Source organism: Rattus rattus, chromosome 18 (assembly GCF_011064425.1).
Source record: "Rattus rattus isolate New Zealand chromosome 18, Rrattus_CSIRO_v1, whole genome shotgun sequence".
Lineage (NCBI taxonomy): Eukaryota > Metazoa > Chordata > Mammalia > Rodentia > Muridae > Rattus > Rattus rattus.
Window position 1 is genome coordinate 16728825 of NC_046171.1, and position 24673 is coordinate 16753497.

General features: G+C 49.1%; 1 protein-coding gene across 1 annotated transcript in view; it reads right to left on the reverse strand.

Annotated features, from left to right (window-relative positions):
* Positions 1 to 24673, reverse strand: part of Ccdc6 (coiled-coil domain containing 6) — a 93689-nt gene that overhangs the window by 46803 nt on the left and 22213 nt on the right. The window contains exon 2 of the mRNA XM_032888484.1: positions 2043 to 2192. Within this exon, the coding sequence (XP_032744375.1) occupies positions 2043 to 2192 (150 nt within the window). The remainder of the gene's footprint in view (positions 1 to 2042; positions 2193 to 24673) is intronic.

The following is a 24673-nucleotide window of genomic DNA, read 5'->3' on the forward strand; positions in this document are numbered from 1 at the left end:
AACATTCTGGAGGTGGAGGACGGTGATGGCGTCCTCGGATGCTAACGTGTGTACATCCACAACATGCTGTTCACAACATATAGGCACGTGAACAACCGACCACCACTCCTGAGAAACTGTCTGGGACCATGCCGAGCATCCCTACGTCCAACGGCTAGAGTTTGGCAATGTGGTCGGAGATAAACCTGCTGACCACACTCTGCTGTAACGGACACCAGACACTGCCACATGAAGTCTCAGACCACACGCCACGTTTCGGGGCAAGCAGAATCGGTTTACTGGGTTATACGGTTCAGATGCTGTCTATTCTCTTTAGAAAGAAAAGCTGGGGGGAGGGGTGGATTTAGGTTTGTAATACATGCGTATTTAGACTGAAGGAGTGTGGAGACAGTCGCCACAGTTCTCTAGGGTAGAGCTGAATTCGTAAAACTCTGGGAGGTCACATCCGAGGTCCAAGCCATCTTGTGCCTGGTGTACCACCCTGGCCGCTTCCTAACGCCTCTTACAGTGGGCTGCGAAGGGTGAATGGGAGGCCAACTACAAACACAGAGGTGAATGTTCTTAGAGAGGACAAAGCTCACTTGCTGGGTTCTCACGATTCGGCCAAATACTAACAACAGTTCGTTCAATAAGAGAGCCGGTTTCTTGTGTTGTTAAAAATGGGGACAGCTGACGGACACAGCGGAACACAGGAGAAACAAGCTGTAACCGTGTCCCTGCACGTCTAGAAACGGCATGGAGAATGAGCCGTCTACTACTGACGACGTGGGCCACGCAAAGTCAGATTAACTCCCCTCTCTTCTCTAAATCACAACGCAAATAATAACTTAAGAAGAACCGTGCAGAACACGTCCTGCTATAAGCACCTGCTAACGACTGCTCCCGGGGAGCCTGGGTCAGACCCAGTCTACAGCCTCTACTGGGATAAAACTGGAGTGTTATCTTTAATTTCTGACTAGGAAAGAAAAAGCAGGAAAGGGATTTCCTGGACGCATCTTAATGCTGAAGCTTCTGCACACCAAAGCTTCCGGGAGGAGCCTCTGTGAGGAGGCAAGAACCTAGCCGAGTGACAAGGACAAGCCACCAGAATCTTCTCAGGGAGGACCTCACTGAAGCACGCTCTCTGTTGTAATGAATGCAACCTGCCTGTCACGCTGGTGAATGGAAGACACAAACATCTTCTACTCACTGTATCTCGGTATCTTATATCTTATTTATTCTTAAATTAACAGGAATTAACATACACACGGTCTCTAAAGAAACCTTCCTGATGCTGTGTGTGATGCTTTGATACAGTTCCTCATGTTGTGGTGACCGACACCCCCTCCACCCCCGAACCATAAACCTACTCCGCTGATACTTCATTAACTGCCGTTTCGCTACTGTTATGAACAGTAATGTAAAATGCCTGGCATTTCTGGTGGTCTCAGGTGACCTCTGTGAGAGGCTCCTTCAGCCCCAAAGGGATCTCCACCCACAGGTCGGGAACCATAGTGGGATAAGTGCCATAGAGAGTGTTGGTTATATTTTGGTAACTTTTGTGATACAAGCAAGCAGGGATGAGTCCCTAAGGCAGACCCAAACCCTCCTGTGTGTTTTGTGCGTGGCTTCACTCTACACCTAACAGCAGCAGCATGGCCGGGTTGGTAACCCCCATCGCTTGCCAATTAGAACATGCCCTCAGTTCACGGAGAAGAACTACGGCTGGGGAGATGTCTGTGACTCAACTGTAGACTCTACAGCAAAGCAGAGAGGCATCTTTCCGTTGACGCCGAGCTCCGCCTTCCCACGATGCTACCTGCGCTCGGCCTCACCTGTGCTTAGCTGGTGCACACGAGCGTGTGAAGCTCATAACCCACCCCACCCTTCCTGAGCAGGTGCGCTCCAGAGCCACTGTCTGAAGGATCCGCACCCCGTGTTTTGAAACCCCCCAAAACCCAGGCGACGACTGCGTCAGCACACGTAAACGGAAACGCTCTGTGAGGAGAGGAGAGGAAGGCAAGCGTATGTGTGGGGCGGAGAAGATCTACGAGACCGTTTACCTGCATCAGTTTCCGGGAGAGCTCGTTGGTGAGAAACTCCTCCTCCTTCTCATAGTTCACCGCGAGGGTTTCTTTCTCCTTCTGCAAGGCCTGGATCTTCTTGAATAAGGTGTTACTGATGAATTCTTCTTCCTGCTCAGCCCTGGCTTGCTGTTTAGAAAAATTAGAAGAACAAAACAAAAACATGGTGAGAACTTTCCCGAATGGAGCACGGCTCTTATTTCTAGAGGTGCCGATTTTAACGAGAGCTCTGTTTTTAACCATGAACCACTATAACCCTCCCTACATACGAAGCAGAGGATTTCGGCAGAGGCACCAGGAACAATTTCACTAGGAGCCCAGGGGCCTCCGGGGACTACGCACGATCCTTCTTCAAAGTGGCAGGCCAAATTAACAAAGACCGGATCTCACGAAGCGTCCCGAGATCAAAACACGAACACCCAAGTCCCTCCTGGCAGACAGGGCCCAGCCTGTGCTGTGTTCCCGACTAGTGAACACCCCCCTCCTGAATGACACTGCCTTGAATGAACCTCAGCACATCTGAATGTCCATCAAACTGCTACGGAGGAGAGGCACCAAGTCCTGAAGAGTGCTTGTCCTAAGGTGCTAACTCCTATGGGGCTGGGCCGAGGCCAACGGGAAGACCAGAGAGAACGTTCACATTTTATTTGCCCTACCAGGAACTCGAGGGTTGGAAGGCAGGGTCCTTGCCAAAGCAGGCGTTACTGAATTGAAAACGCACTGGAGATACTCCACCAAAAAGGGCCAGGCATGATGTACTGGGTGATAACAACGAGTGTGCCACCCCAAAAGCTTAATTAACAAACAGGACATTATCATTCCAAGAAAACCCCTTTCAGAAAGAAGTAAGCACAAAGGAAAGGACACCAACATTTCAAGATATTTACTCCACGTACATCCCCCCTGTAGTTGATTTGGTAGTTTTTTTGTTGGTTTTTGTTTTATGTGTATGTGTGTTCTCCTGCGTGGATGTGTGTGTGTGTGTGTGTGTGTGTGTGTGTGTGTGTGTGTGTGTGTGTGTGTGTGTGCAGTGCCTGTGGAAGCCAGTGTCGGATCCCCTGGGACTAGAGTTCTATAGACTACTGTAAGCTACTGTGTGGGTGGGTGCTGGGAATCAAACCAAGATCCCAGGGAAGGAGCTGCCGGTGCTCTGTAACTGCTGGGCCATCTCTCCCGCCCCTTCCTACTTTAAAGAGATTATTTTAATTCTACTGTTGGCGTTTACAGCAGAAAAGCACACAGCCCAGCCCAGGGAGAGAGATCTGAATAAATTCCACACCTCTGCTGACACCAGACGGCCAATAGGACAGGAAAAGAGTCTGACGCTAGGCAGCCACTGCCTTTACCCTGAAAGGGCCCACAGCCACCACACTCCACGCCCGCCACCACCTAGATACCAGCTTCCCCAACACATACGTCATGGTTTCAACGGCAGCGCATCTGTGGCTCTGCTCGCCAATCTCCCAATGACCCCAGAAAAGTTCTGCCAAATACATTGTAATACTCAAGGCTGAAATCCAGAACCACACAGGATCTGGGCACTCGGACACCGGTCAGCCTGCAAGTTCCTGGGAAAGCCATTAGGGATAGGCTCAACCAGCTATAAAAAGTTCATGACCAGCCAAGGACACCAGAAGCAGGCCCTGAGACCTCTGGGGGCTGCTTCTAACTACACTAGCTTTAGGCAATCTCTCTCCCTCCCTGCAACAGAGAAGAAAAACAGCAGAGGACGCAACTTTGATCTTTTAACTCAACAGCCACCACTCTTCTTCCAGAAGCGTCGAGATCTGCTGCTCACGTGATAGGCAAGAATCCAAAGTATTTGCAGACTGATTCTAGATATCTGCGCCCACCATCTACAGCTCTACTGGTTCTTCTGGTTCTGACCCACTCTCGGGGTTCTGAGGAGGAGAAAGGCAGAGGGACTCTGCCCAGCTGGCCGGGCTGATGCTGGGCTGAGATTTCACAAGGGCACCGCCACAAGCCAGCATCAGCACCAAGCCCACCTCCACCATCTCACGCAGGATCGCACGTTATCTTAAAAGCCTGGGGGTTTCACCACAAGCAGTGAAGGAGGCTCCAACCAGGCCGGGCTGACCAGCTCCTCTTTGCGTGTGGCCAGCAGCTGATAGCCAACACTTCTGACACCTTCAACCTTCTTCTACGTGGGTCCTCTCCTCTGTCTCTTCATTTCATATCAAGTTAAAGGAATGGCAGAATGCAAGGAGAACTCTGAAGACAGACAAGGGCCTGGAGGCTGCCAGAGAGTGAGGAAGGCCACGGCTGCACCCCGATGGCTTGCAGAGCTGAGCGGGACATTTCCAACTGGACGACACCAACAGTTCTTCTGAACATACTAGCCACAGAAACCCACCTTCTAAGAGGGTGAGGTCCTTTGAATTAAGTCTAAAAGTCCTTTGAATTAAAAAAGGACTCTCCTTTAACAAACGAAGCCTGGGACAATTAACAGAGTATGTTTTACGAGGTTTTCTACACAGTTCTCCCCAGACAAGGAAGCAAGTTTTTTTTTTTTTTTTTTTTTTGTTCTTTTTTTCGGAGCTGGGGACCGAACCCAGGGCCTTGCGCTTCCTAGGTAAGCGCCCTACCGCTGAGCTAAATCCCCAGCCAGGAAGCAAGTTTTTAAGACATAAGCAGAGAGAGGGGAGTCAGAAACTGGGTCTGGGGCAAATAAAATTATTCGCTATTTGAGAGCAGTCAGCTTTTTCCTTGACAAAGCTCATCAGTAGAAAATGCTACTCTTGCTCTCTCCCTCAGTCCCATCCTCCTACTCCCCCTCCCCCCCCCATTCCCTTCTCCACGTGCTCATGGCCTCTACTCCTCTATCTCTCCTACCCTCAACTCCCCTTCCATGCCCTGAATAAACTCTACTCCATACTTAAAAGAAAAGAAAAGAAACTGCTACTCTGAAACCCTGCTTAAAAACGAAGGATTATCCCACTGAAGACTACCTGAAGCCGGTGGTCCGAGAAATCCCAGCATTCCGCAGGCTGGAGCAGGATTATAATGAGTTCAAAGACATCCTGAGATACACAGCAAGACCTTGTCTCAAAAGCCTGCTGGGTCTTCCAGAGCTTATGGAGAGCCCCTCGGCGAAGGTCTCCTGGCAGTTCAAAGTTCTAGTTGGGCTCATCTGCCTGGCACTGGTTAGGCACGAGTTCATAACTGAAGATGACGTATAGTACGTAAGATGTACCCAACACTGCCTCTGAGAACAATGTCTGAGGTGACATCCAGCATCCTGACGGTATCATGTGTGTATGCATGCGTCTGTGAGTGCGTGCATGCATGTATGTGTGTGTGCGTGTGTATGCATGTATGGATGTGAGTATGTTTGCACACATGTATAGGTAAACCAGGTCAGAATGGAAGCCACACACCACAGAAAGCACACGTCCACCCAAAACTCCATTGGGTTTTTCACCAAGAGTATGGCATCATCTCAACTTTGGGCTTCCCTTTGTTCTTTACACCCCAATCTTGAAACAGGCCCTGGTGTTTAATCTGAACGTACAGTCATCTCTGCAATGCATTCCTACAAGAAAGAGGTCAGGGAGGAGGCAGACAGAAAGCAGCCCAAGAACTAAGAGCAGGCTGGGACATTCGTCCCGAGACACGGGCGGGAAGACGGAGGGTGATAAATCAGGCTCCTGGTGAAATGCATCCTTCGATTACATCAGCTATCTCTCTCCTCCCCCACCCTACCCCCACGTTATCTGAAAGGCTTGAGAATCATAGAGACCTAAGGGTGTCTCAGTTCAAAAGGGAACCTGTGGGGGTGGGGAAGGGAACCCGTGTCTCAAAGACAGACAGATGGAGGTTCTTCTCTCACTCTGTGAATCTCAAATCAAAATGTGAACAAGCATATCAAGAATATTGTTTTGTGCGTTTGTAGGCTTTTTTGTTGTTATTTTATTTATTTACATTTCAAATGTTGTCCCCCTTCCCTGTCTCTCCTCCACAACACCCCCATCCCATCCCCCTTCCCCTGTGCCTCTATGAGGGTGCTCCCCCACCCACCTACCCCCACCTCACCTCCCTAGCATCCCCCTTCGCTGGGGGAAGAAGCCTCCTCAGGACCAAGCACCTCCCCTCCCACTGATGCTAGATAAGGCCACCCTCTCCTACACATGTGGTTGGAGCCATGGGTCCCTCCATGTGTACTCTTTGGTTGGTGGTTTAGTCCCTGGGAGCTCTGGGGGATCTGGTTGGTTGATATTGTTGTTCTTCCTATGGGGTTGCAAACTCCTTCAGCTCCTTCAGTCCTTCCCCTAACTGAGAAGTGCACTATGCTGCTTCCATATCCAGTAGGAACTTAGCTGCTTAGAAATGAGTTATACAGCCATGGGGCTGTGTCTGTGAACATCATGGCCTCTCCCACCGGTGACCGCTCAGTGTCTAAACGTTAAAAACAGACCACACAATCTCTTTCTGTCATGTTTTCCTCCCCTATCCAAAATAACTCCAATATAACAGAAGGTGGATACAAAAGAAAGGGAGCGATGTATCGACTCCGTGGGGAAAGCGAGCCTGGAGCGACTCTCAGATGGGATCTTCTCAAGTTAGCACCACTGGGGCGGAGATTTGACAGTGCTGTCAACCATAGTGGCAGGTATCCTATCGGCCTGTTACCAACAGCATTCTGGAGAACCGAGAACTATCTACTACAGCATTCACTGCTGAAGAGGAAACCCAAGAGCCCGAGTGAACCAGAACCATGCAGGTTGACAGAACATCTGCTGAACACAATTAAAGGTGGACCGGTCCCCCAAAATGTGAAAGTACAGGAAAACATGTTCTTGACCACAGCCTCGGGTGCGTCAAGGCAAAGTTCAACAGACAGTTAACAGAACTCAGAGCACTGAGTTCATCCGAACACTGGCTACGGATTGGCCTCGGCAATGGAGAATCACGAGCTGTCGGTGTGTGAGAACCCTGACAGTCGAATATATGACGTTAATATACTCAGAAGTATTACTCTGGGGCTGGAGAGATGGCTCAGTGGTTAAGAGCGCTGGGTGCTCTTTCAGAGGACCTGTGTTGGGCTCCGAGAATCTACACATTGACTCTCAATTCCATCTGTAACTCTAGCTCCAGGGCGTCCAGGGCCTCCTGCTGGCATCAGGAGTACAACTGCTACACAGACACACAGGCACCCAGATACAGTAATAAAACTGTAAACCGCTATCCTGTTGTCCAGTCGCTAATGATCTAAATTTAACCGCCTGGGGTTTCTGTTTGTTTGTTTGTTTGTTTGTTTGTTTGTTTGAGGCACTTGTTCAGCAGGTGGGGAACTAAAGAAGTGTACTGAGTTTGCGGCTATCCTGGGCTACATAGTGAGATGAGTTCCAGGCTATCCTGGGCTACAGAGTTCTGACCTTGCCCAAAAAAAAAAAAAAAAAAAAAAAACCCTTAATTCGACATAGCACCTGATAGCACACTATTAGATCTTCAAGAACCACCGACACACGCTGCCAGGCAACGGGGTAAAACCCCATTCTTTCTGAGGTGCATTGTGTGTTTATCGACTGCTCCGGCAGATGCTTGGAATTTAACCGGATCCCTTGCGACTGACAGCTGGCGGGTCTTATGGGATTAGCTTACAAACTGGTTATACCAAGAGGTTTATCATCACAAGCCACTTTTCTGCAGAAAATCTGTTTGAGTGTATCAGTGACACCAGACACAAGCCAGACGTACCGCCATTCTAACGCAGTGCTCAAAGAGAGGATTCCCCATCCACACTCAAATTACGATTCCTCGCCTGTCCGTAGCGGCTAATGGATGCTCCCTCCCTATCTTACCCACTGCTCTAAGGCAAAAGCAATTGAAGAATTAAAGCACTTATTAATTCTATCCCAGGACACACGCACACAGAGAGACAGACACAGAGAGAAACAGAGGCAAAGACAGAGAAAGAAAGACAGACAAGCAGCTACTATGTTCAGACCCTTACCTCAAACCATGACCGAGGACTGTAGGACAGGAGGACAGACAATGTCCATGTTTGCTTTCCAGATAGCAAGAACGCTTAAGATCTAGAGACTTAAAAGAAACCTAACAGTTTGCAAGTTTTATCAGCCCATGGGTGCCTGTCAAATATGCTACAGAGAAAGGCTACTCTCCTGACCGTATGAATTCAATACCGCCAAATCTACATGTGACTCAAATGAGAACCTGGGCACATCACAAGCCTACGAAGTGGACTGGTCCAACACATCGGTGACAAACAGACCGCGCTTTCTGGGAGGTTCCTATTCAGTGTGAGACCCTAGTCAGTCTACCTGCTTCTCCAGGTAGGTGTGGCCTCTTCTAACTGTGTGACCCCAGTGGGGTCAGGACTCCTTCAAGGCACTGCTTTCTCCTTTACTAAATGCAAATGTCACCTCCCTCTGAGGCAGTGGGAAGACACGCGGAGATGATTTGGTTGGGCTGGAAGATGGCTCAGCTGGTTAAACACTTACCATACAAACACGAGGACTGGGCTCGGAAAGCCAGGCACCCACATAAAAAGCTAACCACAATGACATCTTTCAGAGTCTGAGACGAGAGGATCCCTGGGGCTTGGCTGCCAGACAGTGTCATTAATTGGTAAGATGTGTGTTCGGGGAGAGAATCTGTCTCAAAAGGTAAGGTGGATCTGGGCCTGGTGGCACACGCCTCTTAACCCAGCCCTCACAAGGAAGAGGCAGGTGGATCTGTGAGTTAAGAGGGCAGCCCAGGTCTACAATGCCAGTCCTGGGGCAGCCAGTCATACAGTGAGACCCTATCTTACTAGGTAAATAAGTAAGTAAAGTAACACACACACACACACACACTCTCCTTCTCTCCTTCTCTCTCTCTCTCTCTCTCTCTCTCTCTCTCTCTCTCTCTCACACACACACACACAATTATATATGCACATTTCAAGTAAACAGCCCGTCATAGTACCTCAGTTTCCTTAAGAAAACAAAAACATGTTTTCCCCACAAAACTCATATCCAAAGTATTTACGGAAGAACCATTCAGAAGCAGCACTCAGGAAGGCCAAGAAGTAGAGACTACCTAAATGCCCATCTACAGAATGTCGTCCCAACACCAAGAATGAGGTCATGACCCATGCTACAGTGGGTTACCCTTGAAAATGATTCATCAAAGACAGACGTCAGTCCTAACAGGCCAACTCTGTCGGATTCCACACCAAAACCAAGCAAGCTACGCAGACAGAAGAGTTGACCCCAGCAGCGTATTAAAGGCCAAATGCTTGAGGCTGACCTAGACTACCCCATGACCTAGGCAATAAACCACAGGAGGGCAACGGGACGGGCAGGGAGCTCTCTGCTGCCCAAGAGAGTCTTGAGGCAGTTTGGGGAGCAAAGGAGGAGAGTGGCAGACACATGGAAAGGGCCCTGTTCTCCAGGGCTACACCTCCCCTGCACTCCCTGGGAAACCAAGAGCCAGACTCAGCCGTCACAGTGTGGCCAGTCAGAGAAGCAACCCACAACGAGGCCCCACAGCTCTCCCCAGACACTGCAGGCCGGGTCCACAAAGACTCCCCAAAGTTTACAGATGGAACCTGAGGCCTGGGACACAGGCCCTGGACAGAGTGAGAGAAGCCCTCGGCTAAAAGAACCTACAGCCTACAGGGCAAGGAAGACATAATCCCCCACAACTGCAGCAGCCGGCCCAGCGGCCCAGCTGCCTATTACACCGATTCCGCCTTAGCTGGATGCCCAGAGAGAGGAGGCGGTGCGGCGTGAACGATGCCGGCTCTCCGGTATCTATGCGCAATGTTTACCGTTCACTGGGGAATGACAAAAATCAGGAAACTCCAAGCACAAAAACCAAGTGGTAAAACCGTGAAGAGAAAAAGATTTGGCTGAGATCTTCCAGATTTAAGAATTGCGGTGTTTATATGGCAGCAAGGAGAGAATGCAAAAGGGCGGGGCCAGCCAACTAAAGGGCGGGGCCAGCCAACTAAAGAGCGGGGTGCTAACGGGGCGGGGTCACTAAAGGGCGGAGCAGAAGAGAACACTGCAAGCTGAAAGCAGGCGGACCTCACGTGACTGAAGGAAACTGAAATTCCAAGTAAGACTAGACAGTTCCCCAGAATCAGAATCAAGGGCTTCTCCATCGAGGTCATCCACCTGGGGCCCCCATCCACCTTCCCAGGGCAAGGAAGACTTTATTACTGCTAAAAGCAACTTCAACAGGAAAATGATCAAATAGACTGTGTTGCCAACTACCGGAAGGACCACACTTTCAAACGCTCACTACCATCCTCAAAAGCAACTAACGAAGTACAAATCAGGACCACCACCTGCACACTCCGGATTGGTGAGAATTAAGATGTTAGATAAAAGCACCAAGCTTTGACAAGAACAAAGATCGGTGGGAATTCACTTAACACGGATGTGGGTGTGAAACGGGCCAGGTGCTCTGAACGGCTAAATAGTGTTATTCTCTCTGGGGCACCAAGCCCACTCTGCATAGCTGCCCCGAAAAATCTTGCCCTGTGCGTCAAGAAATAGCTTCTTTGTGCACATAACATACAATGAACCCCTCAAGTACCTAGTCAGACAGGAAACGGCAGAGTCAAAGGAAACAAAAGGCAATAAAGTCCATAGAAACAGCTAAATGAACCAAATGAAGGAACCAACCTAAGAAATAGTGCTGAACTCCACCCCCCCCAAAAAGCTACAGGAGATTAAACAGCAGGCTTGGGGGTGAACTGATCTAGTGAGGGGCTAGAGACAGCTCGGCAGTTAGGAGTACTTGGTTCCTGCAGAGCCCCCACCCACCCCTAAAGTTGGTTCCTAGCAGCCAAGTCTGGTGGTTCACAACTGCCTGTGGCTCCAGAGGGGAATCTGGCGCCCTCTTCTGTCCTCTCCAGGTACTGCAACCATGTGATCACTCAAGGCACTTAAAAAAAAATAAAAGCAGACTTTGGAAAATGACTGATTTAGGTATATTCATGTGGAATAAGGGGTGAGGGGTAACATGGGTTATTTCACAGGGGAGGGGGCATTCATATCTGTGGGAACCATCGTGGCTCGCAGACCAGGGAGAGCCATTCTTCCTGTGCTTTGAAACTTGCACAAGTCTTACTGTCCATTTATTCTGTCTGAATAAAATACTATATAATAAAAACGTTAGCCAGAAGTTATATAGCCATGGTGAGAAATGTCTCCCCTGGGAATTGAGACAGTATAATATGAATAAATCCAAAACAGTAAAGTACGTAATAGAAGCCTAAAAGGATAGACCACACATTACAGAGACCCAGAAAAGCTGGCTTAAACTAACGGAAAGTTCTAGAAACGTACCGGAAACAGAAGACCTGGAAATAGAGGACTTGGTAGGAATAAAGGCATCAGCTGAGCAGAAAGTGACAGAAGAAAATAAAGGGTATTATTGCCTAAATGCATTTCAGACAGGCATGTGGGAATGACAGAAGTAACATGTACAGTCTTACTCGGGGTTTCTATTGCTGTGATGAAAAGACCATGCCCTAAAAACTACCTGGGGAGGAGAGGGAGCATTTGGCTTACACTTCTACATCACTGCACCATCATAACATAGGTACGTTCATCAACATAGGTAGTCAGGATAGGAACTCAAACAGGACAGGAACCTGGAGGCAGGAGCTGATGCAGGGGCCATGGAGGGGTGCTGCTTGCTGGCTTACTCCCTGTGGCTTGCTCAGTCTGCTTTCTTATAGAACCCAGGCCCACCAGCCCAGGGATGGCGTCACCCACCATGGGCTACCCAAATCAATAATTAAGAAAATGCCCTGCAGGCCTGCCTACAACCCGATCTTATGGAGGCCATTTCCTTAATTGAGGTTCCCTCCCCTGGATGACTTTAGCTTGTGTCAAGATGACATAAAACTGGCCAGCGTGTATGCTAATAAAAAACTAAAAAAACAAAAACAAGAACCTGTCAGTATATTTGTTCTAATTCCCTCTGTTGCCATGATAAAACACCCTGAATCAAAAGCAGCTTAGGGGAGGAAAGGTCATGTTCTAACACCGAGGGAAGTCAGGACAGGAGCTCAAGCAGGAACTGAAGAGGAGACTACGGGGAAGTGCTGCTCAATGGCTCCTTGCATAGCCCAGGACCACTGGCCTAGGGAATGACGCTGCCTTCAAGGGGCTGGGCAATCCCATGTAAACAATCGGGCAGGCTACTCTGATCTGGGCATTCCCTTATCCAAGACTCCCTTCTCACACACGCCAGCTAAGACAATACTAAAAAATCCTGAACCTTACACATTTAATACACAGACTTCATTTTATTCAAACAGAAAGAGTAGAGCGCTAACGTAGCACGCACAGCTCTAAAGTGTGCCACTGCTAGACTCCTAAAACCAGAACTGTCCCTAAGAAGCAAGTGGTCTCTTTGTCTGGTCTACTCTGTGGCTCTGGGCTAGACCTGAAACCCTGATCCTCCACTGCCTCGCGGCGCTGGGATTACAGGACCGCACCACACGGTCGACCTGTGCTTTTTGTTTACACCAGAAGTGAACATGTTACGCCACCTCAGACGGAGAGAAAAGAGACGTGTATTTCACGGCATAATAAAACATCAAAGGCTCTAACTGCCTATCGTCATGACAACGCATGAACTGACATCATTATCAGACTCGCCTGATAGTTCTCATCCTGACACACTCTGACGAACGGCTAGCTCCAAGTTACCATCTCTTCTGTGGTTTAAGGCCAACCCCATCTTATGAATGCTTGACAAGTTAAAACCATCCTAGCTCACACGTCGGTTAGGATAACATTTCCTACTGCCGTCCGATTGCGGTTCGATTCCCTAGGCCAGCGTTCAAAAGCTCACCAAGGCCACAGTGTGACTGAAGGATGAAGGTACACAGACAGAGCGGCCTGGGTCTCGGTTTGGACAGCGGGGTTCTGTGTATGTTGGAGAAAGGGATGTTTTCTTCCTCTTTAAATACACACCCACCTACTGCTATGTTTACCTGTCAGATAGGAGTAGTCGTGAACAGAAGATCACCACCACCACCATTGCCACCACCGCCACCACCCAGTCAAACTGCTTCCTTCATCCAGCAAATGCCGGCTAATCAAGCCGACCCAAATTATGCTACGACGTGAAAAGATGCCCAACCCTGATTACGTCTGAGGCGTGAACAGATAAGAAGGCGTCACAAGATCCCCACCTGAGGGTTCCCCCAGGACCACTCTAGCTAACTAACATCTCGCTTCCTAACCACACCCAAGATCTGAGCGGCAGCTAGGCAAGGCTGGCCCCTGCTCCCTTCGCTGATAGCACTGGATCTGCATCGGGTGGCAGCTTCAGGAACTGGTGACCACGGGCCAAGGCAATTATCAAAGTGCAGGAAACATCAACTTCTCGAGAAGGAGCCGCATCGGCGCAGATGGGCGAGCAACGGACAGCGATGGGAGGTGGTATTTATCTCCCTGCTGCTGGACACTGGGGCCATTTCTGAACCCTCTGCCGTGTCGTCACAAAGACCATGCTGAAAACTGTGTCCTAAACTGTCCCCGCTGATCCTGGTTATTCGTTTCAGCTGCACCCTGGGCTCTCTCTAAGTGGCTAGGAGCCTAATAGTTTAAGAGAACTGACTTCCGATGGGCAGTAACCCCTCTGACTTCGGCTTGAGAGATGGCTGGCTGGAGTTCTGTGGCTGCTGTGATGTTCTTTTGAGTCTTCCTAACGGACAGGAAGGAAAACTAAAAACCATGCTTACAAGGACTAAGTTCCAGTGTGAAGCTTCCTTCTGCTTGCAGACCAGGGCACAGGGGCAAGACTGTGTTACCTCCTTGTGACCCTAAGTTGAAGGAGCTTCCTAGAAAGCATGCTCTCCAGTGCAATAGATTACGGTGGGCTTGAATCCTGTAAATACAATTCCCCCAAAGACTGAAAACCAAGAACTACAGCCACTTGGCCAAGAACCCAGTTAAGACGCCGGGCACTCTAGCCGGGCTCTTGGCTTTATCACGCTTCCTGAGACCGTTCACGGCTGTGTCTGCCGGGCCAACCCGCCGGCAGGGCCACATTACCCATCCTGCTTGCTCGGAATCACTTTCCAGACTCCGCACCAGTTATGGGATGAAGTGGGTCCCTCCAGATACACAGGACAAAGTCCTAATTCCCAAGGACCAGTGAGCAGGGAGGTTGACCTTATTTGGGAAAAAAAAGTCTCTTGCAGATAATGCGAAGATGAGGTCATGAGGGTGGCTCCTACTATATAACTCCTGATGGCCTTAACAAGAGAAACCAGAAACACAGGGAGGGGTGGGGGTGGAGGGCAGCAGCAGCACTGCAGCCAGAGACAGGAACTGAAGTGCCCCAGGCCAGGAAAACTTCTGGCTGGGATTAACTGGAAGAAACGAGCAAGGATTCCCTGAAGGCTAAGAAACGGCCCTGGCCAGTATCTGGCCATGGGATGGTCATATCTGTTGTAAACGCCAAGACTGGGGGATGCCGCCCAACACTCCTTGGGCAAGTAGATTACTCCCCAAACAACAGGCGTATACAAACACACATGCACGCACGCATGCACGCACACACGCACGCTCTCGTAAAAATCCTCTAAAGCCACTCACATGTCAGGAGCTATGAGAACACAGTCCAACATCCCTTATCCTTAATATTCCAAAGGGACCCCCAGGCTCCAGGTCTTAAAAACATTTACTGTAATTCTGTGGAGGTTCTGTAATAAACTGGGGAAGCTCACTCTAGCCTTCGAAACGAGTAAGGACAGTCACAACCGTCTAAGTGGTTCTTCATGAAGAACAAATGTTCCCCAGGTCACTGGGACGCAGCCTGTGGCCAACACAAAGCAGCTCCCGGTTTGCACACCAGAAGGAAATAAACAAGGCGGCAGCTGCTGGCAAGGCACGTATGTGTAGACATCGTTTCCTTACACATTTACCAGGCAAATACAGCCAGCCAGTTAACTACGCCACGAGCACGGTCACACTGTAAGGGGACAGGAAGAGGCAGGACTTTATCCTCTTACTAGGAAGGTGACTAAGGGGCATGTTAGAGTCCGATGACGGTCAGCTTACCTCTTGCTCTTCAACCCAGCCAAGCACATTTAGACATATTGGGGGTGTGTGTGTGTGTGTGTGTGTGTGTGTGTGTGTGTGTGTGTGTGTGTCTGTGTGTTGTGTATGTGGGTGTGAGACACTGGGTGTCTTCCCTGATCACTATCAGTCATGTAGAAGCTGGGTCTCTCACTTGAACTCAGGTCACCAATTCAACAGTCTAGACAGCTAGACTACTCCATCTGTCTCCACCTACAAGCAAGCCGCCATGTCCCCATGGCACTGACGTGGACTTTGGGGATCTGATTTATCAACCTAGCTTCTCTAGGTGGGGCCGGTGCTGCCAGAAACCTCCAAGTGGAAAACCAAGATGGAGAAGAGGTCAGTGTGTCACGAAGCCTCGAGCTGCACGGCTAACGTTGAGAGGAAGGAATCAGCAACAAGGAATCCAGTGGCCTCTAGAAATTAGACAAGAGATCCTAGACCAGTGGTTCTCACCATGTGGGTGGTAACCCCTTTGGGGGGTGGCATATCAGATATCCTGCCTATCCGATATTTACATTATAACTCCTAACAGTAGCAAATTACAGTTATAAAGAAGCGATGAAAATTATTTTATGGTTGGGGTCGGCAGAGCACGAGGAACTGTATTACAGGGTCACAGCACTGGGAAGATTGAGAGCCGCTGCTCTAGAAGCTATGGAAATCAAGCCACACTCTGCCAGCCAGTGGCACCCACGCTGACCTTCACCCACAGAACGTTAAGATACTAAGTCTATACAATATCAAGCCACTGTATTTGTGGAACTCTGCTACAGCCTCAGGAAGGAATCGATGCAGACATGGGGAAATAATAGCTATCCTGGCCATAGAATTCTGGCCGTGTAATTAAGAACAAAAGAAAACCTGTTAACAGTGTTCAGACCACTGGTGTTCAGCCCAGGAGAAGGCGGCCTGAAAAACACAGCAGGATCCTGACTTCCTTACTGAAGAGACTTGGGTCAGTCATCCCTCAGGTATTTGACAAGACCCTGGAACACAGACACCAGGCCAGAGGTGCTGCTGAGGAGCATATGGTGATCGGCCTTCAGGAAACCCCACAATGTGAGGAAGTAAGAGAAATGATGTTCAGAGCTTCAGAGAGAGTAAAGCGCTTGCCACGCACGTGCAAGCACCTGAGCTGAAGTGCCAAGACTCACGTAAACCTTGACAAAGAAGCAGGTTATCTGTAACCTCCACACCCGTCCAAGATTGGAAGTACAGAAAAAACAAAATCTCTGGAAGCTCCCAGACCCGCTGGCCCGATACGGGCACCCATACACTGGCTCTAGGAGGCAAGGAAACACACCTGCCTTGTGATCCGACCTCCATGTGCTCGCTGTGGCAGGTGTGCAACGCATATACATAAACATATATGCACACCATATACACGCAGACAGATCATATAGATAAACTGGTGGAAATGGACAGGCAGACAAGGTAGATCCAGTGATTATAGATAGATGGACAGGCAGACAGACAGATGGAGTGACTCTAGATAGATGGACAGGCAGACAAGATTGAAAAGAGTGATTTCAGATAGCTTTCAAAAGAAAGCCTGGTAGAGATCTGCTCACCCAAAAGGACTATAATAAGCACCCAGGATTGGGCCAGGAGATCTGAATCAGATAAACTTTCTGAGTGGGGGAAAAAAAAATCGTACAGAGGGGGCAGGGAGTTAGAAGACAGAAAGTTGGGAGATGCACGGCCAGGGTAGCGTCCTTCTGAGACAGCATCTTCCTACTTTAGAAGGCATTCCAGGTGCTGTTACAATGAAGAAATTCCGGCCTACTACGCACACCTGCCTAGACAGAGGAGTCAGTTCTGCACACGGGAAAACGCGATCCTGAAATCCCCAAGAAGCAGCGAGGACAGCCTCCTTCCTGCAGGCGGCACAAACCCGTGTCGGTGCTTTAGAAAAATGAGAGGGAGAGCATCGGATGAAGGGTCGCAGGGGAGACGTCTAAGGAGAGGAGGGGAGAAGCTGGAGCAGGGTAGGCTCAGAACAGCCACGTGTGAGATGCTCACAGAATAAAAAGAGCCATCAAAAACCATATCCCGATCTAAATACCCACCGACCTCCCAACTCACTCCTCACCACTCTGGCACTGCGGAAGAACTGTGAGCTCTTTGCAGCACGTTCCACGGAACTCAAAGATGACCGCCGTGTCACATAAGCTTTATCTGTTAGTTAAAGGAGGAAAAGACTGAAGAAAAGCTATTCAAAATAACCTTGCTTCTAACGCGTACAACAAAAAGAAGCCAGATGCCTTACATATAATTTATATATAAAAACCTTGAATAAAACGTTACCAGAATGGGCTGCACAGAGCCTCCCTCATCTGTGGTGCCTAGGTTGGTCCCCAGAACAGGAATAACAAACTTTTAGCACTTTATCAGCCTAAGAATGTCCTACGAATGTCCCTTTAACATCCAACCTAAGCAAGCTTCCCCACGGTAGACAGTTCACCGTTCCACGAACTGTATCTCCTGATGCTCAGATTTTAAAAATAAAACCGTCTAAGGGTAGAAAGTTGACATCTTAGTCATAAAGTCCCAGAAGCACGGTCTCCCAAAAGCTTTCGCCAGATGACTTTACCAGGGCCCTCCCGGATGCATCGGGAACAGGAGGAGGATGCCTGGTGCGGTCAGCACAGTCCAGCCAGGTACACAACGTCCCGGCTGAGGCAATAAAGAAAGGAAAGCAAACAAGGGCTTCTGATGTTAGGGTTGGGGTCCAAGGTCAGTATGGAAGTGGATCATGGCAGAGAGCTGGGCTTTCTTTGGCCATGGTATGGCTGGGGTACAGTTGGGGGAGGGGGAAGTAGGAGATACTGTTCTATTTAAAAATGAAATGAAAAGACAGGTGTCAGTGGAAAGGAACAGAAGCCATTGTGGGGCTCTGGCTACATAATCCTGAGAATCTGAGTCTGAACGCCAGAACCCATGCAAAAAAGCCTGGTGTGGTGGCGGCACCTGTAATCCCAGAACTACGGAGGTGGGGACAAACGGCCCCCTGGGACCTGCTGGCTGGCCAGCCTAGCCTAATCAGTAAACCCCAAGTCCCAGCAAGAGAATGAATGCTTCCAAAACAATTAGGTGGACGGTTCCTGACAAATGCTATCAAAGGCTGACCTCTGACCTCCACATTTACAGGCATTTAAGCCTATAAGTCTGCACGCATGTGTACACACACACACACACACACACACACACACACACACACACACACACAACTGGTACTGGCAACTGAGGTAATGAGATTAACCCAGGGCTTACACTCAGGGAATAAGAGAGACAACAGGGAGGACAATGCTATTTAAATAATTAATCTCAATCAATCAATCTCTCTCACTCTCGCCTAGTGGTTGTAAACACCAGCATATGTTAAATTACACACACGATGCGTAAATGACTAGAAGACGCTCCAGAGGAAGGAGACAGATGTGCTATCCTCAAGGAGAAGAGCCCACACCTCCAGGCTTCCTCTCGTTCATCTCAACCGCCTACGCTGCCTCTGACTTTGAATCAGCGCCCCCATCCCAAGCATCTTCTAGCTTCTCCCTCTTCTTTTAGGTCGCTGGACGGTACATCACAAGGTAAGGCTCACCCCACCATGCCCCGAGCTGGCTTCGAACTCCAAGACGAGAAAAGCCGCCCAGCTGCGGCTCACGGGTAAGACCACAGTACATGCACAAGCGTACATTACGTGCACAAGCGTCCGTGCAGCACGGGAGGAGGTACCAGAAAGCAAATGGCTGTGTTACCAGAAAGCAGCACCGAGGTGGAAGCAGGCAGCTGGTCGTGTAAAGGGCTTGTGAAGTTCAGTCCCTCACACCCTCATGAAAACCTCTGACATGGTACAGTGCACACCGACAAGGTCGGCACCAAGAAGGCAGAAGCCAGAGGAATCCTGGCCAGCCAATCTAGCCACGCCATATGTATGCACACCTATGTACACACCCACATAAAGAAGTGCACACTGGGAAACATGCACACCTAGGCCCCATTCCCAATCATAAATGAGAGAGGCCTGGGATGGAAGGGCCCAGAACGACAACCCCAGAGTAGCCACGTTTCCCACAGCTCCACACTCTAAAATCACCAACAGTGCAAGGCACTTGCAGCCCTGGCATCTAAGGAGATTTTCTGAGCAGTCTAGGTCCTGAGATCTAATATTAGCCCAAAGCGTGCATTCACCCCGGTACGGCCACAGACCTGGATCTTATCTCAAACAGGCAAAGGGAAACAGCAAAGACTCTGAGGGAGAAAGACTGGACAGGGAAGAGAGTGTCACGACAGGGTGGGTCCCAGGACTGCTCTGCTTTGTGACGTGGATACAAAGTGCATAGCCAGATTTACAGAGGTGTTAATACATCATCTTCCTACGTGATGTCCGCTGCACCACAAGGACTTTCAAGGGACAGAGGTAGCATTCAGGCATCATGGGGTAGCCCCTGTCTAACAGAAGCTCTGCAGGCAGTGTGCGCCCACTGGCTGCCCAGTTCTGAGCCTCGGAGTTCAGCTTGAGGCACACATAGCACGGGCACTCAACCAACTGGATCTCATAACACACACACACGCACGCACGCACACACACACACGCACTCTTGCACGCACGCACCATGAGCTCTGCAATTATCCTCTGTATCACTGGGGGAGGGGGCACGCTCTACGGTGACACCACCAGAGGAGATGGCTCTCTTTTTTTTTTTTTCTTTTTCTTTTTTTCGGGGCTGGGGGCCGAACCCCGGGCCTTGTGCTTGCTACGCAAGCGCTCTACCGCTGAGCTAAATCCCCAACCCAGGAGATGGCTCTCTTACTTGAACCCGGAAGAGAGTAGATCAATGTCCAACTGCCCCTTGCCACACTCCCTTTCTGCCTCCTCCCCCTGCCCGTGACCTCCAGCCTGGTCAGCAGGTCTCCGGACGCTCCTCCCCCTGCAGCTAGCAGCTGACCACCCTCCGTCCTCCATAGGATACCTGCAGCTAGGGCTTCCCCCTGCTCACAGTTCAAAGTACAGGCAAGAAACAGAGCCATCAACGCTTGCTGGTGCTCCGTGTCATACAGTCTAGCACGCCTTGCCACCGGTCAAGACAGGTTATCAATTAACCCAAGATAATCCCCGCAGTTCTGGCCAGGGACGGTCTCCAAGTCATTCCAGAGTCGGTCAGCACAACAACGTGCACAGGGTAAACACCCCAGTACCCATCATGCACACACCACAGTAGCCGCCACCCTCTCTACACTGTAAACTATCGATCGCCAGCGATGTCGCTCCCCCCAAGATCCCCTTGTCACTGTGTCAGTCAAATAAGCCCCCTTGGGCTGTTTGCACTGGTCAACACAGGGGCTATCGTTATTAAGAGCAAAGTACCAGCTACCCCCGGAGAAGCAGGTGTGAAGTGGAGAATCATGGGGCCTGTAAGTTCAGATGAACATCAAAGCTGCACATTCAAGGTAGAAGAGAGTGTTGGGGGCTTAGATGAGGGAAACTCTACCAGCCTCTTCCTGAGGAACATGATGAAGTAACGCGGCTCTGAACTTTCTCTCAGGGGTCAGCCTGGGCCTACTGCACTTTCAGATCCATCCTGGGCAGTATTTATACACCGATACATCCTAAAATTCACTAAGACAGTTCTCTGAATGCACATGCAATTTTAAGGGTGAGGAGACACGGATGGTCATGGGGTTGGGGTGGGGGGTATGTGGAGAGAATCTCTTATAAGCATCACCTGTCAATAAAGAAGGCAATGGCCAATGAGCTGAGGTAAGACATAGGAGGTGGGACTCTGGCAGGAAGAAAAAGGATTCTGGGAAACTCTGAGAGACTGAGAGGAGATGCTGGGAGAGAACACTGAATGCGGGATAGAATGGAGAGAGAGAGAGAGATGCTGGGGAGGAAGAAGCAGGCCAGGACTGAAGGAGAGCTAACCGAGTGGTAGACACAGCCTCCTCTGAATAGTTTAAATAAGTTGTGAGCTAGTCAGACAGTGAGCCAAAGCTTATGGCCTAGGCATTTGTTAATTAATAATTAGTCTCAGAGTCATCATTCTGGGAGCAGGGGCTGGGAAAAGGGAAACTTGGTGTTTAATCTTTTTTTTTTTTTTTTTTTTTTTTTAAGGTAGGGAGTCAAAGGAAGCCCAAAATCAAAATTACAGGGAGGTTAATCGACAACAGCTCCTAATCAAACAGAAAACTTGATTCTCAAATGTCCCCCTGAGCGGCAGTCTCCAGCCTCGCCAACTAAAAGAACTTAAGACCTAGGGAAATAATTTCTTCTTAAAAGAGACATTACAATGGGGTAGGTGGCTGTGGTGGTTTGCATATGCTTGGTTGGCCCGGGGAGTGGCACTGTTAGAAGGTGTGGCCTTGTTGGAGGAAGTGTGTCACTGTGGGGTGGGCTTGGAGACCCTCCTAGCTGTCTGGGGATGCTCAGTCTGTCCCTGGCTTCCTTCAGGTGAAGATGTAGAACTCAGCTCCCCCTGCACCATGCCTGCCTGGATGCTGCCATGCTCCTGCCTTGATGATAATGGACTGAACCTCTCAACCTGTAAGCCAGCCCCAATGAAATGTTGTCCTTCATAAAACTTACATTGGTCATGGTGTCTCTTCACAGCATTAAGACCCTAAGACAGTGGCCAACATAATTTCTTCTTAAAAGAGACATTACAATGGGGTAGGTGGCCAACTTTGAAATAGCCTCACTTCCCAGCTGTGTCACTGAAAATGCAGGAATCAAAGAATAGGATACTGGAGTCCTATTTTCAGATGGTTAAGCAAAGGGACAGGGACAGGGGTCCTTTGGGAATGGTTGATGATAAACATCCATGAATTCATGTGAAGGGTACAAGGGCATTCACACGGACTATTCTGTCTATGTTTTAACTGGGTTTTTATTTCAACAGGAACCAAGTGAGAGAAAGGCACATTTTAAGCACCTGTTTGCAGTAATTTCTTCTGACTTAAAACAACACATCCCAGAGGAAGGCTTAAGGAGGTAAACAACTCGCAAATCCCAGGAAGTCTCTAAAACTTACTAGACTCACAAGGCCCCTTCTTCTCTCAAGTTACACAACAGTAAAGGTGGGTGAGGAAGAGACTCTCCAACCTGTCCTGCTGCCTGGACATTATACAGAGTGTTCCAGGAGTTCAGCTTCTGTGAGTCAGCTCCCAGACTATGACCTTTTAGGGATGCAGCTGTATTTGAGTCATCCATGTGGCAAGTAACTCACACATACTCCTATGAATTGTCCCAATAGCTAACTGGGTCACAAGTTGGACTTGGTGTGAGCAAACTAGAAAATCCTAGTACAAATCTGCACAAACTGCAAATCCTATCCAACTGAACAGTAATGTTAAACACGTGTATTCCTTGTTTGGCTCGACTTAACCAAACTGGCATAGACTCAACTGGCTATACATATACTTAATGAACAAATGCTCTAAAACTGCCTAACAAATGAGAACAAAGGGCTAAGACTGTTTTCGCATGAATTGACACTGGTTAGGGCAGAGCCTGCTTTAAGAAACTCTGGACACAGTACACACCAGATGAAAGTTCAGTGGCCAGCCAGAATTTATAACCCTTGCTCTTACTATGGCGTCCCAAACTCTGAGCAAAGCTCCTAAACAGTTTTAGGATTTTTCAAAGACCACTGTCCTCCCCCTCACCCCACCCTCCACGGTGGTATGCACTAAGGGAGAGTCACATTACAAACTGCACAATGTACACTGAACACCGCAGCTGAACAGTTGGCAAGTCTCTTCCTCACCCACCCTGACTGCTGTATAACCTGAAAAAAGGAGGGGCCTTGTGAATCTCAGGGACTTCCTGGGATTTGTGAGTTGTTTACCTCCTGAGACTTAAGTCTTCCTCTGAGATGTGATTTTTTTTTTTTTAAAGTCAGAGAAAACTACTACAAACAGGCATTTAAAATGTGCCTTCAATGGTTTCCAATTCCTAGAATTTACAAATGTACAGGTTCTTACTGAGAAGAGTGGTGATGAAAAACCACATTATCAGTCTCCATTCCCTTTTATATTATTTAAGTAGAGTAAATTCTGGGGGGAGGGTGCAGGGGTGCAAATGGAAGAACAGAGCAGTTTCTCTAAGTAAAAGCAGTCCCTTCCAAACTCAAGGAAAACAAGATGTTTCTTCCTATAAAAAGCAAGGTAAGATAGGAGAAAGAAAGGGTGGGGGAGGGGGGACGACGGGGACAGTGCTGGCGAGAGAAATGACTTGGTATGTAAAAACTCCTGCAAGCCAAGTGATCAGAATCCTTAGAACGAACACACACACACACACACACACACACACACACACACACACACACACGGGAAGCTCTTGGCCCAGCTAACCTAGTCATACATACACACATACCATTCATACATCACACATGCACATACATACACCACACATATACACTCATACATTACACGTACACCACAGACACGCATTGCACTCACACAAACATATACAAACCACACACACAAACACATACTTACATAGGACATACACACCCCGTATATACACTACACACACATACACAAACACTACACAAACACACACCACACATACCATACACAAACAGGTACTCACTGACACATCATACATTACCACAGACACATTATACCTATACTCTACATACACACAGACACACAGACACACGGAACTGGCAATTCCACTCCAAGCTGCTCCACAGACCATAACTGTTGCTCCATGGACTGACTTTAAGGGAATGGGGCTGTGACTTTATCTGTGGGACGCAGCGGACTAGATTCAACGGCGAATGTGCTTCTCACAGCACTGACCCTTCCTCGAGACACTGCACATCCAGCCTTGGATGAATGCAGCGCTCTGCCCAGCGGAAGGATAAGCTCAGTGTTCTTTGTATGGGGGAAGGGACAACCGGTACAGTGTGTGCACATTCATGAATATCTTTTCAAAAGGACCCGGATGTCTGCATAAATTTTATCTTTAAAAGAGGCGTAAGATTAAGAACTGTGGTCTCCTCTATGACGAGAAACATGACAAAGACGGAGAGCCCATCCTTGGTTTTGATCTGGCTGCGGCAGCCCTTCACTGTGGAAACCTGTCCTAAAATACACAACTATCTACACTGTGTACTTGTGACGTAGCCCCGGCGTCATCTATTACGGAAGTGGGTGTGTCACTCTGCCAGCACAGAGCAAGCAGCGGCACACAACTTGGTGTGGGGACAGAAAGGAGCAATAAATCATATTTAATGATAAGACGGTGTATCAAAGAAACGTGGGCTGCATCATGGGAAGCCTCCAGGGGATGAATCTGCCTCCAGTGCACAGAGCAATCCACTAGCATGTCAGAGAAATACAGCCGTCACACTTACAGACTCCCTCCCGGCGACCTCTGCAGAGAGGCACGCCATCCACGGACACCCGATTCTTAACCATGCCCCTTCCTAGGTGACTGACCTATACGTGAGGGTATTCCCTCACACCTCATATGAGCTGCTTCTCCCTGGTTGCCTTCACCTACTCTCCGGCCCC